Here is a 16,184-nt window from a genome sequence, read left to right as displayed (position 1 = left end):
TTACGGACTTACTGCTTTTGAATTATACTCCTGTTGAATCCGGATTAACCCAACCCATGCAAACATGACCATTTCCACTACTGGTGCAATTGGTCTAGTTGATCCAATAAAACTGACGGAGTGGAGTTGGTTATTCTAAGTTTCCAATTTCGAACTTGCATTTTTAGAGTTTAGAGTTAAGAGTTTGGTATTAGATCCGATCTTCGGGGAATTTTTTAAATAGTGCGTTGAATGAGATGAATTTTAATGGGACCTAATAAATTCATCTAACCCTAAACTGTTTGATAATTGGTTTAGATCCAGCCGCTTGGCCTTTGACAAAAAATCTCTTGTTCATGCCTACATTCGACACATTTGTAGGTTTTGTTGGTTTATGGCTCTAACTTGAGTAATATTTGGGTGCATCTTGGGTCGAGGGATGCAGGGGTGTCCATACAATTCTTGGGGTATTTTTATCTTTAGAAAATGCATGTTTTCCCCAAGGATTTCATATATATTCCAAATTCAAAAACCCTAATATTGTATTTTATTTTTGTAATTATTATCGATAAAAGAATTATATTTGTTGCCCATCGACGTAAGAAATTTTGCCGGACCACGTAATTCTTTTGTATTCTATTTTTGATTTCTCTGTTTGAATATTCGTAGTTTATCAATTTTAATCAATCTAAGGGAGATTTTCACTACTGGTAGTTTGAGCCTAGGGAGAGAAAGAGAAAATATTGGAACTCCCATTTGGGCCAATCTAAGGTATCGCCAAACCACATCAATTTTATATGCAACGTTCATTAACAATGATGGCCACTTTTTGAATATTGATTTTTTTTTTTTGTATTGAATAATAGAATAAACAATTTTGGCCTAACTGTCTGAAGGATAATTTTGTTCTAATCGTCCGATGGATCTGCACTCACTACCCAATCTTGACCCCCCCTTAATAAATGTGGGTATAGCATGGCGTGGAGTAGAACATCTTCGATGCGCTTTTCTTTTCTAAGCCTAACATTTTGGTTTGAGCCGTGTAGTCCATTTAACCTTTATTCATGTGTTTAGCGGTTCTCACTATGACTACCACTTGGGCAAGTTGGGGATCAACCCGTGCCCAACCCGAATTTGAGCATGAAATGCTCAATCCGAACCCAACCCAAGTCGAGTTGCTCATGTGGGTTGGGTTAATTCATTCCTCGTGCATACTAGGTAATTTAGTATTGATAAGGGTTTATATAAAAATAATTGGTTTTTGTCCGAACCCAAGTTAATTACACCCATGCATAACCTAAGGTCAGGTTCAACCCAACGGGTTCATGTTTGGCCCGTCTTAATTGCAGCCCTAATTTGCACCATGAATCATAAATTGCTCAAAACAAAGTTCAAAATTATCATATTCAAATTTATCCCAATTATCTCATGATCACCTTTCTTAGAAGTTCATAATTTGTTTTTACCTTGTAAGAATTTTGACATAAAGTCAACTTCATAAAATACTCCCTTTTTTTAAATCAAATAAATCAACTTTTACAAGTTTTTCCACTCGTATTCAAGCCAATAAATGAAAACAATTGAACGACATTACCAAATGCATCTTGTCTATCATGGTTAGCCTTATCTTTTAGGAATCGTATTTTTTTTAGAATTAGGTTAACATTAGAAAAGAAATGGTATATAACTTGGACCACACACTTTTGAGAAAATTGAAGAATTCTATCTATGATTTTGGGAATGATATATATGGTTGGACCAATCAAATTGGATCCGAACAGATCAATTTGCAACCTCACTCCTAGGATTTAAAATGTGTTAGGTTCAGACTGGATCTAAGTATATACATATCTAAATCTGATCAAAATACTTGATTAGGTTGTACAGATTGGATGATATTAGATCGTTCAACATTTTTTTTTACTATATTTCTTTTCTAATTGTTATATTATTCTTATTTGTCACTATAATTATTTTATTTTATAAAAATTCATATTATATTAAAATAGAAGAATAAAGATATTTTAAAAATTATAAAAATATAATTTTCAAAATAACATATCATTCGGACCAAGACAGATAAGATGGATATGTATTGGACTCATATCAAACAACATCAACTCATATTGGACTCATTTTATGCCCTACCCACTCCTAGAAAGGGGAGCAAATCCTTGGTAGCCCGACTTTTCTGTAGCTGTCATTAATGGGTGAGAATATGCCACATCATCAAAACGGTTACATCCAATCAGTTTAAATTTAAATGAATGGTGACCATCTATTTTCAAACACTTGATTAGGTGTAAAAAAAAAATTATTTTTTTATTTTATTATTATAGATTTTTTTCACAAATCTTATCTAAACTATGAGCAAAAGAAAAGAGGATTGACTTGTTATTTTTATTCAACAAGAACTGAAGGACATTTGCATGGCTAAAAATTAAAAAAGTCAAACACAGTAGCTCTAGTTCTTAACACGTAAACAAGATAAAATGAGACGTATTAGAACAACCACAAATTTCTTCTAAAGAAATGGTCAAAAACCTTGCCTCCAAACAACATGTATCAAACTCTCATTACATCACGATTTTTAATTATATAATATAAGCGAATAAGAAAGAGAAACTAGTCTCCGTGTTGATTGGTTGGTTGGTTAAAAGAAATAAAAAGATGACAAAGGGAATGTTATTAATCCTGGTTTTCTCATTGGCATTAATATTGTCGATTGGATCCGTTTATTGTTTCGACCCAAGCTTTGACAACGCCAACGATCAACTTAATAAGGCTGCAGGAGTGGTGAGCGATAAACCAAAGGAGACGTCTCAGTCAGCTGTATATGCTGTCTATCACATGAAAGAGACAACCGACTCGTGGACTGATTGGGCCAAAGACAAAATGGAGTAAGTTATCCACCTCCTCGCAATTCACAACGTAGGGCATAAATTGGGTCGGATCTAAGTATATCTCGAAAAAAGTCTGAATCTAGACCTGGATCTGGACCTGACTCGAATCATACTAGCAAAGATCATATTTAAAAAAAATTAGGTTTGGTTGGGTTTGAATCTCATTTTTCATTAGAAACATCCCTAGATTTGGGGAGATCAAGTCGGTTGGGTCATTGGACATTAAATCACATTCAACTGACAATCCAAAATCAATTTTGGGTCAAGCTTGACCTATTTTATGCCTTATCTCCGTGGTTTTGGAACTCATCCGAGAAACAAATGATTCAGTTGATCCATCTGGTCTCAGGGGCCACAAGAGAGATTGTCAATTTGAATCGTCCATCACATTGACTCGGCTGAGTCAGCTGTTTTTTTTTTTTAAAGATATTATAATTATTATTTTTTAATGATTTAAATGTTTTTTATCCAATATAAAATAAGATTTCATGTCTAAGGAAACTAATAATTTTAAAAATATAAATATGCATATAATGAACCAACTTTAAACCGAGAGTTTATATGAGCACACCAACTTTCTCATCACCTATCCAATAATGTTATTAATTAAACATGGTGTCTCAGTGGGGTTGACCTTCTATTGATCAGCATCAAACATTCAACTGAGATGCAAGGGGAAAAAACATAGATTTTCGTGTGTTCATGTATATATATATAGGGTCCCGTTATTTGGCCAACAGTTTGGCAAACACTTTTTCAAAACATGGGTTAGAGGTCTTGGAATGGGCTGATTTTTGGTGAGGATGATCTCTACGGTGAGGAGATCATCATCACCAAAAATCAGCTCATTCCAGAACTTTTAGCCCCAGTTTACAAGTTGAAAAATCGTGAACCGTCCATTTTTTGTAAACCATTTTTGATGGGGTTAGAAGTTTTGGAATGGGCTGATTTTTGGTGATGATGATCTCCTCACCGTAGAGATCATCCTCACCAAAAACAAGCCCATTCCAAGACCTCTAACGCATGTTTTGAAAAATGTGTTTGCCAAAATGTTGGCCAAATAACGCTACCCATATATATATGTGGGAATGCTAACGTTCATTTGTTTCCTTATATTTTGGCCCCTTGTTTTAATGTCTATATTTGGTCATACATGTAGAGATATTCTATTGCCGTATCAACTTTTACTAAGATCACCTCAATTCAAATGATTTTAACAAAGAATTAACACACATGTTGGATTGCTCTTAGTAAAAATTTGTGTTGTAATATAATCTCTAAAAGTAAAAGGTGTGGCAGAATCAATAAGTTCTATTTGAAATATATAAGTAATTTGTAGAGCTGGTGTTGTTTACAGGGGATTTGGTTTTAAAATAGGGAATGGTTTAGAAGAACGACAGACTGCAGCAGCTCAGGCCGCACTAAAGGACGATAAGGAGAAGGTAGCTTGAGACTATATCTTGCACTAATGGAACCGATATTAAAGTTTGGACTTTGTTTGTTTAATAAGTTTGGCCTCTTTATATTATAACCTTGTTTGTTATAGTAGAGAGAGACTTCTTTTACATAGGAGTTTATTTTAAAACATTTTGTTTCACTCCCTGGAAAATAGGTTGTAGTGGCTTCTAATCTATTTCTAAATTGATTTTTTTTTCAAAAAAAATATTTCATAATTACTCTGCAAAATTAGAAAAATCTTGATTTATTTTAGATGTCCTCGACTCGACTAGCTAGGGAGTTTACTAGGACTAGTCAATAGGAATAGGGTTTTCAATAGGTTGGTTTCGGGTCAGAACATATTCGATCTAGGACCAATCCGATTAGGATCAGATCAGGCACATAATCTTTTTTTTTTTTTTTTTTGAAATCGGTGATTAATTGAATAACCACTTATTTTTTAAGTAATTGTGGATTATTTTATTGAGCTACTATTTTCACACCAACTTTTGTTAAGGCCACTCCAAGATGTATGCTAATTCTTTGGTGATTTACATGTGAATTCTTTGGTTATTTACATGTGAATTGGGGTGGCGTTAGAAAAAGTTAGTGGGGGGGCAATAGAATCTCTCTTTTTTTTAACCTCCAGTTGATGTAAATCAAAACTGATCATCCCTAGTAATTAGTAAACCTGTGTTTTCTCTCCATCCCAATGGTACATTAATTAATGCATACTAATCCCCAAGGGAATACCTAAAAGAACTAATCCCTAGGAAATTTGTATTTCCTTTCTTCTTTATCCATGGTTTTAAAATTCATCTTGACGTCTTATCTCATCCATAAGCGAGTCCGAGTCATCTTGTTCAACAATGAGACATTGGAGAACTTTTGAGTGTGATTTCACTGTTTTTAAATGATTTGTCAATTCGTCTCAGTGGTGGATGATTCCGAGATGAATTGGACGAGTCGTCTCTGTCTTGGAAGAGATTTAAGACTATGTATCTATCTCTGACTTTTGTTGGACACCAAAGCTCCAATAACGTCTTCATTGGAGCCTAGAAAGGTTACCCATTGCACAATTGTTTCGTTGAGGAGAGGGTTTCAAAGTCGGACTCCAAACAGCCTCAGCTTAAGCCTTGATGGATAAAATTTATGATTTAAATATGTTCAAGTGATCCAATTCAAACATGCTGGGCATTTGCACCTAATAAGGTGGGGAAGGTGGGGTAGGAGAATGATTGGGCCAATAAAACCCTAAAAAAATTGGTTGAAGGACCAAAAATCTCGGTCATGAGACCCACACCCAAGGAGATCAGTGGGGCCCTCCAAAAGATCTTACTAGTTAGAGGGGACTGATTTTTACACCAATTTCCATGTCATCAACTCCACCCCAAGTTTATGAATAGAATAACGTCCCCCCCATCTGACACATGTCTTGTACGTGGCATGTACTAGAACCATAGATTATTTTCTTTGAAATGTACAACTGTACATATTTATGGGGATGTACAGTAGTGCATCCCGAGAAAAAAATCTATGGTTCTAACCCATACCACATATTGGGGGCGTGTCTAGAGAGGGTATAAAAAAATCATGACTCTTAGGAATATCATAGCCAAGGTCATTAGAGGATAAAATCATAGAACATTTGTTTCAAATGAGAATCCAACTCTAGAGAAGAACTAACTATCTAATTCTTCTCCTAATCTTAGACTTGTCTCTTTACTTGAACTCCAATCTCTATTTCATATATCAAAGTTCATAAGCCTTTCTCCAAAGAAGATCAAACTAACAACCACTTTTCTTGAAACAAAGACTTATAATTATCAAATGGTAACAAGAATTGCAAGCAATTTTCCAAAATTAATTTTTCTTTCACAAATGATCAAGCTGAAGTTGAAAAGATGAAAGTCATACAAAACCTCTAGAGGAAATAAATCCCATAAAGCCTTGAAGAGAAACTATCTTTAAGAAATTAATGATTAAGCTCGCACGTCATTTATATATACTCCCAACAAGATCAAGCTTACAAGCCATTCTCCAAAAGCAAACTCATTTGATTAAGTTCAAGTTGGGAGAAAATAAAAATTTTGACAAAACCTCCAAGGAAAATATCAAGCCTTCAAACCTTTCTTTAGAAGCGATTCCTTCTTCTAATCAATCAAGCTCAAATCCGAAAAGTAAAATATTCACACAAAGCATCCAAAAAAGATCAATCCTATAAGTCCTTCTGTAGAATCAAACCTTTTTTTATCAGCCGATAAAACAAGAATTCAAAGAGAACACCATCTTTTTACGATCAAAGGATTCTTTAACCAGTCTTTGTCTTTCCATTGAAAGTGGTTTTTAATCAGATTTAAACACCTCGTTGAATGAGTACATCTAAGATCTGTATCTCCATATTACAATCTGTATCATCAATAAAAAATTATTTGTAATCTTGTTTCGTAAATCCCATATTAAGGATGTGAAATTTGATATCGATACCAACGTACTAGTATACCTCTACCTGATACTAGTATGACAAAGCCATTTCTTCTTTCCTTTTTTTGTTTTTTTGGATTTATTTTAGGTTGGGTTTTTTCAAGTACACCTAGGTGTCTTGGTGCAAATTAGAAATATCTCGGAAAAATTAAAATATCTACATGGCCCTTTCTTGAATGAGAGGCTAACAATATTTTTTTTGAAAAGATCACACCTTAATTTTTTTTAAATATTTTTCAAAATAAATAAAACCATCAAAATAAATCATAGAAAATGGGGGGAAATAGAGAGGTTGGGGATTTGATGTCCAATCCACAATGAATTACATATAGGAACTCTATATAACCTAGTTTTCGTATTTTTGAAGCCAATCATGATTTAGGATTTATGTTTCGATGATATTATTTTTATAAGATTCAATTTCTGAGTTGAATTGAGTGTTATTGTGGGAAATCCCTTGAAACATCGAGAACACATCTTGTGACAATAGAGCTCCACTCACATGGCTACACCCAATAACAAGCACAAAGGCTTAGGAGTAAGGTTTCAGGTAGAGTGCTGATAATCTAACTTAGGCACCTGGCTTACTAAAACGACTTGCCTAACGTGACAGGCTTGGGAATCGTAGATCTGCTCTCCTCGAAATACAAAATTATGGTTCCCCATAAAATGGTGCAGTTTTGTATCTCAAGAAGAGCAGATCTACGGTTTCTGAGCCTATCACGTCGAATAAATTGATTGAGTATGCCACATGCCTAAGTCAAATTATCACCATTCTTTCATGTAATTTTTTTTTTTTCTAAGTAAGCAAAATGTATATTGAATGAAAAAATATAGGGACCAACCCTTAGTTTAGGAGGGTACTCCCTCACCATTCACCAGGTGTCCTTTTTATAGATATAACCTTACAAACGTTAATAAGTATTTAAAACTAGACATTTTCCAAGAAACCTTTTTTGTCTTTCCACAAGTCCTAGGATTTTCCTAAAACTTCCATGCCTGTGACTTCCCATGGGGCCTTTAATTTGAGCTGCACATAATGACTATTCAACTATTTATTTTTTTATTCCATATGTGTCTTCATTTGATGTCTGAATTTTCATTCCCCATGAACCAGTGTCCATTACTGAGTTTGCTTGGTTCTATAGTTACTAGTTAGGATTTAATTTGAGAGTTTATTGTTCATCATGTTAGGGTTGGTTAGTGTAATTAATTGTGCAGTAAACTCACTAGTGTAGTTGATATTTGTGTGATAACCAGTTAGTGTTCTCTCCATGGGAGAAGTGACCAAACAAGTACTTGTAGATGATTAAAGCACAATAAGATCATAATCACAAGAACTCTACTAAAATTTTTATATAAACCTTACTAACCAAACGAAACAAAGCTGTCTCATTTCATTTAAAGGAAGGTAGGGACCGATTAAATGCTAACATGTCCCCCCAAGCCGGAAAGTTTGAAGAGATGCAGGGAGAAAAAACTGGTAGGGTTTGGGGGGTCCTTTAACACTACCTAACCATTAATCAAAGCTTTGACAAGAAAGTTTGTTTGAGAGGTGAGATAGGATTCATGCAAGAGGACAAAAGCAAAATAACAAAATAAAACGAAAGAAATTACAAGCTAAAATTATTTTCATCATCACCACCACAAACAATAAAGATGAATTTTATTTATTTTTCCTTCTATCAGTTTTTGTGGAATTTCTACATGGAAAAAGAAGAAGAGAAGAATATCATGGGTGAAATAAAAGGAAAAAAAATATAATAATAATAATAACCTTAAGTTAGTAAAAGCAGATAACAACACATTTTCGATAGTAAAATAGGCATGGCTTTAGATAGAGGAATAGGATTCGAAATATTTGGGATAAGACATCGACAAGACGATTAAAGTGACATTTAATGACATGGAGATCGAGCATAACTAGAAAATCAAGAACAATAACTTATGTAGCTTAAGTCAAATTGGGTTCTTCTTGATTCTTGAAAATTGTAACCCTTCTCTCACTATCCCACATTCTACCTATTTACCTACTTGTGTTGATCTCCATAAAGATGCATAATTTCTTCTCATTATTCCTTCTTCTTCATAGAGTTCTTGTTATTGTGCATCCAAACCTTGAGAACACGTCTCTTAACACCAACCTCCGCACAAAGTTGCTCCACACTTGTCTCATCTTGCTTTTGAATTCTCCACCCAACTTTCTCTGCAAACTCCAGCATCTTATCTTTCTGTTCTTGAGTGAATTTTGTCCTATACCGCTTCTTTGATAAGGTGGCGAAAGGTGGTGGATGTGATGGCACCCCCATTGGTGCCATCATATTGAGTTCCTCACTCGAGGATTCGGTGACTCCGCCGCCGCCAAAAGCCATTACCATGGGTGGAATTGGTCCCGACAGAGGGCTAGTTGACACCCCAATTGGGAATTTTCGATGATCATGAAGAGGTGGAGATGGCACAATTTTAGCTATACCACTGTTGATCTTATTACTTGGGTTGTAACAATAGTAGAAATTTGCACCAGATTGAGATTCTCCATTGACATCTTTTCTATGAAAGTTCCTGTGACAATTGCACACAGCACATTTTAGTGCTTCTAGGGTTCCTTCTTTGCCCATCGGCATGAATTCTCCACAACCATCGACGACATGCCCACCACTGCTCGCCGCATGATTCTTTAGACATTCTAGATATCTTATGGAGGAATTTGCAATATTCCTGTTTGTTGGAGGAGGTGGAAGAGGAGGATTTGATTCACCAACAATTGGTGCACCTGTTAATGAAGTATTAGATTATGATGCATTGTAAAATTATAATATTCTTCTACTTTATAGATCTGATGATCAGATTAAGTGATTAGGATATATTAATTTACTTTTGTTTATCAAATCAAACATAAAGTGAAGTATATTAGGGTTCTTGTAAATAATCAAATCTAATTAATCATCAAAGAAAATGGTTTGTCTATCACCTTTTGCACCAGCAACTGCAGTAGATATTGGATCTGGGTCTTGATCTGGATCTGGATCTCTTCCTTTGAGGTGTTGTTGCTGTTGTTGTGGTGGTGGAGGTTGTCTTTGTTGTTGATGAGGATCATGATGGTGATGAGGATAATGATCTAGGGTTTGTGATGAGCTGAGAATTGAACTTCCATTACCATGTCCATCTCTTCTTTCTCCTCTTGGTCCCGTTGTAGAGATTACTGTACTAGAAGATGGTTCTCTAATTGGAGGAATATAAACCAAAGAGCTTTGCATCCCTATACCCTCTTCTCTACAAAACCCAAAGATCTCAATTTATCTCAACCCATGCAGTGATGACTCTCCTATCCTCTCTAACCCTAACTCATCTCATCAAAGGGATCAAAGAGAGAAGAAGAAAAACTAATAAACAGAAAATTTAACCAATAAAACTAGCTTTTAGAGACATTGAGAGTGATAAACCCACCAAGCCCATTTCTCTAATTTTCAACCATTACCACATACATAAGCAAGTAAATGAGCAGTGGGTAGAAAGAGATGTGAGGTTAGTGGAGATAGAGATGTAACAAAGAAAATATCAAGCCCATTTGTTCAAAATCAACAAGAGACATAATAAAGCTTATTAAAAGGGTCCCTACAAGTCTATACAAGCACTCTCTTACCTCTATAAACAAGATATTATGGAGAAATTAAGCAAACAAGGACATATAAGTGCAATAGTGCACCAACACCACCACTCACTCAAAACTCCATTAATGAAGAATTGCCAACTAATACCCAAAAAAAACTACAAAGAAAGAAAAGAGGGTTTGAGAGATTTGAAGTGGGTTATGTTTCCTATCACCCATCAAAGTCCAGCAAGGAACAACTTGGTTGCTTGTGCTCTAAAGAGAGGAGAGATCAAGTCATTAAGGGGTCCTTCTCTGCAAAACAACCGACAAAGTCATGTTCCTCCTCTCCTACGGCCTGCACACTGGTCCCATCACTAATTATTGCCTTTGTATTTGTTTTCTTGTGTGTGTATGCACACCAAACCCTAACATCAGTGAGAGAGAAAAAAATAAAGAGAGATATTGATGCGACATGGCATTGCTTTTGCCTGGAATCCCTCTCGCAATCTAAAACTCTCAATTACAGAGAAGAATGAAAGAGTTTGGAAACCTGATAAAGAGAGCGAGAAAGAAAGAGAAGAATCTTTCTTTCTATGTTTCTCTCTCTACTGCAACTCCACTATTACCTTATGCAATGGCTTTTTCTTTCTCACTTTGTCTACTGCAATCGATGCCCCCACCCCATCAAGTAAAATACTAGCCTCAGCTCAGGTCGAGTCTCTCCATCAACAGATGGTTGAGATGCTAGGAATTCCCTAGAAAAGAGTATATCTCTTTAAAAGATGTACTGATCTCTAGGAAATTTGTGTTTTTCCCCTTATCTCAACAGCTTGTTTAATGGAGACCTCAACCATGGTTTGAGGCTAGCTAGAAAAGTCCTACATCCTATGATCCGTGATCCTATTTTTTACAACTAATGGAGTCGACTCTAAACTCGGGCTAGTTGTCCGAGTTATGTATGTTTTTAGTCAATAAATTTGTTTTTAAATTTTAGGGATGTTTGTTAAATTGAAAATAATAAACGCTGAAAGAATATTGCTCTAAGCGCTTACTTAAAAATTAACCTGTTTGGATAATGTTCTGTATATACATTCAAAATAAAGATTAATTTCACATTAAAAAAAAGTGTTTCAAGTTAGCAAAGATCAATCATGATAATAATAATCATCTAAGGATTGGTGAGATGGTCAAGACCACTGCAACACCCCCATTCTTAACAAGGTAACAATATTGTCCATTTTGAATCTCTCTTCGTGACTTTAAAATGCATTGTTACAAGGTAAAGGAGTTTGTCTAACTATAATGTAGAATCTCAAACGTTTATTGATTGATGTGGGACTAACTTCACCCCCTCCCTGTTATTCTCCCTTCCAACCACAAGCCCAGCAACATGTGCCCAATTAACATGGGTCCAACTAGTAACGCACTGGCAAGGGTGTGATAACACACTCACCCTTGGCGAGGTAACGATATTGTACGTTTGAATTTCTCGACACGACTTAAAATGAATTGTTACAAGGTAGAGGAATTGGATGAACTATAATACAAAATCTCTAATATTCCCTAATCAATGTGGAACTAACTTCACAACCCTTCCCCCCCCCCCCCCCCCCTCTTTACTATTCCACCCGGAACCATGAGCCCAACCACACTTGTCGCACGCGTGCCTGATCAACCACAATTCTAATCAATAACGCACTAGTGAGGGTGTGACAACCGCACCTCAGAAAGTGGAGGTCTTGAGTTCAATCCCCCCTTAGAGACCACTCTCAAGGATTTATCCAAAAAATTACTTGGTGCTTGTGTGGGAAGGGGACTACACGTGCCCTAAGAATTAGTCGGATAGTCTAAAACGCCTGAGTACCCTAGCTTTAAAAATAATTATATGATAACAATGATGAGTTTCTTTTCAAGATTCTCAATAGATCCACATTCTAAGATGAAAGAAGGGAGAAAATGAAGAACTCGCCTTTGAAGCTCTGAATTTTTTATTTTGTTGCATTTTTTATCTATTATTGCATAAAGTATTCTGGATTTTAAATATGTTTATAAGTATAAAGTTGTCCAAAAAAAAAAATTTAACTTAGAAGTGCTAAATACATTCTACACTAAGCCTTAAACGACATTTTGGTGATGAGAGTTTTGAAAATAAAAAAGATTAAATTCAACATTTAGTGCACAATTTTTTGTGAAACAATACACTAAAGATACCCTAAGTATTGAATTTATAAATTTTAAGTACTAATTAATATAGAAAAATTACAATAGACAAATAATAACTGCTTACTGAGATTAGGGGTGTCAATGGATAGTCGAAATCCGAATCCGAATTCGAATTCGAATTCGAAAAATCGGATATTATCCGAAAATTTCGGATATCGGATTCGGATTCGGATGTCAGTTTAACATTCGAATGAGTTTCGGATACGAATTCGGATATTGCGATATCCGATTCGATAATATCCGCTCCGATAAGAATATGTATATCGTGTGTTTATGTTTTACAACAAAACTTTAACACATATATACATGGTGATTTGTATTTCTGTTCATAACAAAATTAACTTATAAAGTCATCTTCTCCCCCAACCTCCATCTGAAATGCAGAATCAGTCGGTAATGGAGGGGGTATGGCCTGTGCGAGGCTGCGAGCTCCATAACCCACCGTCTTCTCCGGCCGGCGTCATCCAGGTACATACTCTCTCTCTCTCTCTCTCTCCTCCTCTCTCTCTCTCTCTCGATAAAACCCATCTCTCGACTTGTGCGAGCTCCATTACCGTCGTCTTCTCCGACCGACTAGCATCCAAGGGTATTTCCTCTATCTCTCTCTCTCTCTCAAACACAGTAAAACCCTATCTTACTCTCACACAAAGAAGAAAATCCCATTTGTAGGATTTTTGTCGGATCGGATATTATCGGATATCCGATATAATTTTCAAGTTCAGATTCGAATATTTGTTAGTGCTATCCGATCGGATTCGAATTCGAATTCGGATATCATTCTTTTTTTTCGGATTCGAATTCGGATATAGCAATATCCGATCGGATACCTATCCGTTGACAGCCCTAACTGAGATCACTAACTCAATACTAATTGAAATTGAACTTAAGTCTATGATATCATCACATATAGAATTTACGAACTAAGTTAATTTGCTCAAAAAAAAAAAATTATGTTACCACTAAAAGTTTATTTTTAATGAGATCAGTGATTCAAGTGATGCCAAGACTGAGTAAGTGTGTGTGTATGTGTGTGTGTGTGTGTGTGTGTGTGTGTGTGTGTGTATATGTTATATTTCAATTTTTTTATATATGTTCTAGATAGCATTATTTTTATGAGTAATTTAATAAATTCAAAATTTCCAGTACGGTGCCTCATTCCTATAAAATATGAACGATGTCTATGTAGCACGCTTTAGTTGGAGTCTAAGACACCTCGGGATCCTAACCAAGTCTTGTATGCAACCCAATGTGTTTATTATCCAATCAAAACATGTCATGTAGACATCGTTCTTATCTATAGGAACAAGAAACCTAGCTAGATTACGACTCTTTTTACAAAACAATTTTTTCAAACTTCATTACAAATTCATATTTCAAAAATTATAAATTATCTTTGAGGTTCACATCTTTATAAATAAAATACAAAAGAATTATTATAATGATCAATGATATTGAAAATTAAAAAAACAACCAGCATTAGATTTCTTATTTGCATATTGAAAACATAAAAAAGTGATCATGTTGGTTCCCTTGTTTTTTTATTTGTCTTTGTTTTTGCCACTAAGTTCTGAAATCACTAATGAATAGAAAAGATTTTGACATTTTTATATATTATATTTTAAAGTTTGAGTTTTTTTTAGAGTTGTGATATTCTGACTCGAAAATTTTCACTCGACTAATGTGGTAAGTGCACAGAACCATAATCTTTTTCTTCGGAATACAAAATTTTCATTCGATTTGTACTCGATCTATTTGGCACACCCTCAAACATTGATTAGAACTACAGAGGATCTACTCCCATTACCGTACTAGTAAAAATATTCATGAAAAATAAAGAAAGAGAGTTGCTATTGGCACCCTAACTTTTATATTTTTACACCCTAATATCTTAAATTATTTAACACACCCCAATTAAAAAATTAAAACACACTCTTCAAACATTTCAAAGTTTGGCTCAAATTATAATCTCAACATTACCAAAAATTATAATATTCATTCAAAAAATTTCAATATTTGATTACAATTACGATTAAGCTCGTATAAAATCTTAACCCCCTCCCAAATATATTTTTTTGGCAAAAGATAGAGTTTCTATTGGCACCTCAATTTTTACTAATTCTCAACCATTCACTTATTTTCTTGGATAAATCTCCATTTTGTGTGTTGAATATGACCAAATTTCGATTTCGATACATTGTTCATTTTAATTCTCAAAACACGTATTTTCAGTTAATTCGTAGATAAAATATCAATGATTTTGTCTTATCAGTGATCTCGTTGGTAATTTTTCAACAAATTCATTGAGTATAAAAGTGATGAATTCACTAAAAATACATGTTATGGGAATTAAAATGAACAGTATATCTTATACATAAGTTGGGTATGTTTTGAAAAAAATCCCTATTTTTTTTATTGTTAATTTACCATGGCACTCTCATTAAAAAAAACAAAGGTTGGTTCAAACTCTGAGAAGAATCTGTCGGAAGAAAATGGGAATAACTCTAGGCTTTGGTTTAGAGTTGAATCGCAAGTCTTGAGAGTTGAGTCGAGTTTCCGCGTTCAAAAACAGAGAGCTCTCTCTCTCTCAAACATGTTGTTGAGCATCTGTCTGCGTCTGTGTTTTGGTACTTGGTCGCTGAACGTACAGGGTCGTCAACCAATAGGAAGAGAGAGAGAGGCAGCCTTGTTTGACATGAAGTCGTCAACACAGTGTTAATTGACTTTGGCCTTTGTCATTTAATTTGTGTTTCCTTCTTCACCCACCTCGGAAAAACAAGCAATCATATGACCCGCCCTTACTTTTCTTAATTAATTACAGATTTTTTATTAAGTTTAAATCTAATCAATGTCAATATCACCCTTACCAAATCCTACCAGATGGATTAATCATCTAAAAAATAGTTTAAATTACTAGAAATCACAAATGCAAAGAATGTAACTCGCAAGAAGGATTGTAACATAAGCTACTTTATATATAGGGAAATGTTCAGCAACAAACATTTTGACAAAACATTTTTCAAAACATGGGTTAGAGTTTTTGGAATGGACTGATTTTTGGTGAGGATGATCTCTACAGTGAGGAGATCATCCTCATCAAAAATCAGCCCATTCCAAAACTTCTAACCCCATCAAAAATGATTTACAAAAAATGGACGGTCCACGATTTTTCAACTTATAAACTGGGGCTAGAAGTTTTGGAATGGGCTGATTTTTGGTGAGGATGATCTCCTCACCATAGAGATCATCCTCACCAAAAATCAGCCCATTCCAAAACCTCTAACCCATGTTTTGAAAAATGTTTTGCTAAAATGTTTGTCAAAATGTTTATTGCTGAACGGGACCCTTTTATATATATATATAAAAGCATGAAGGATTGTAATATAAGCTACTTTTGAATATATATATATATATATATAGGGAAATGTTCAGCACCCTAAGTTTTACCACACACTTTAACAAACGTTTTTTGTCCTACATGGGTTAGAAGTTTTGGAATGGGCTGATTTTTGGTGAGAATGATCTCTATGATTAGAAGATCATCCTCCCCAAAAATCAGCCCATTCAGA

At 34.8% G+C, this 16,184-nt stretch overlaps 1 protein-coding gene across 2 annotated transcripts; it reads right to left on the bottom strand.

The window, feature by feature from the left end:
• Nucleotides 1-8,562: 8,562 nt before the first annotated feature.
• Nucleotides 8,563-11,228, bottom strand: LOC147403602 (zinc-finger homeodomain protein 2-like). Of its 2 annotated transcripts, XM_086439229.1 has the most exons (3): nt 11,022-11,228; nt 9,775-10,076; nt 8,563-9,576 (listed from the first exon to the last, which is right to left on the bottom strand). In XM_086439229.1, exons 2-3 carry the CDS (start codon nt 10,058-10,060, stop codon nt 8,876-8,878), a joined length of 987 nt encoding a protein of 328 aa, XP_086295355.1. In that variant the 5' UTR covers nt 10,061-10,076; nt 11,022-11,228; the 3' UTR covers nt 8,563-8,875. The 2 variants fall into 2 exon arrangements, with proteins under 2 accessions (XP_086295355.1, XP_086295354.1); XM_086439228.1 differs by lacking the exon at nt 11,022-11,228 and having other exon boundaries at nt 9,775-10,937.
• Between the last annotated feature and the right edge of the window lie 4,956 nt (nt 11,229-16,184).

Source organism: Akebia trifoliata, chromosome 4 (genome assembly GCF_017979445.1).
Source record: "Akebia trifoliata isolate Shusen 1 chromosome 4, ASM1797944v1, whole genome shotgun sequence".
Taxonomy (NCBI): domain Eukaryota; kingdom Viridiplantae; phylum Streptophyta; class Magnoliopsida; order Ranunculales; family Lardizabalaceae; genus Akebia; species Akebia trifoliata.
The sequence above is the reverse complement of the archived record's forward strand: the minus strand, read 5'-3'. Positions and strand labels throughout refer to the sequence as shown.

What these genes read in the sequence shown, in the direction of transcription:
- LOC147403602 (XM_086439229.1), bottom strand. Translation starts at nt 10,060, where the DNA reads ATGCAAAGCTCTTTGGTTTATATTCCTCCAATTAGAGAACCATCTTCT. An exon ending in TGCAGTTGCTGGTGCAAAAG is followed by an intron (nt 9,577 to 9,774) that starts GTGATAGACAAA and finishes CTTCATTAACAG; the next exon opens with GTGCACCAATTGTTGGTGAA.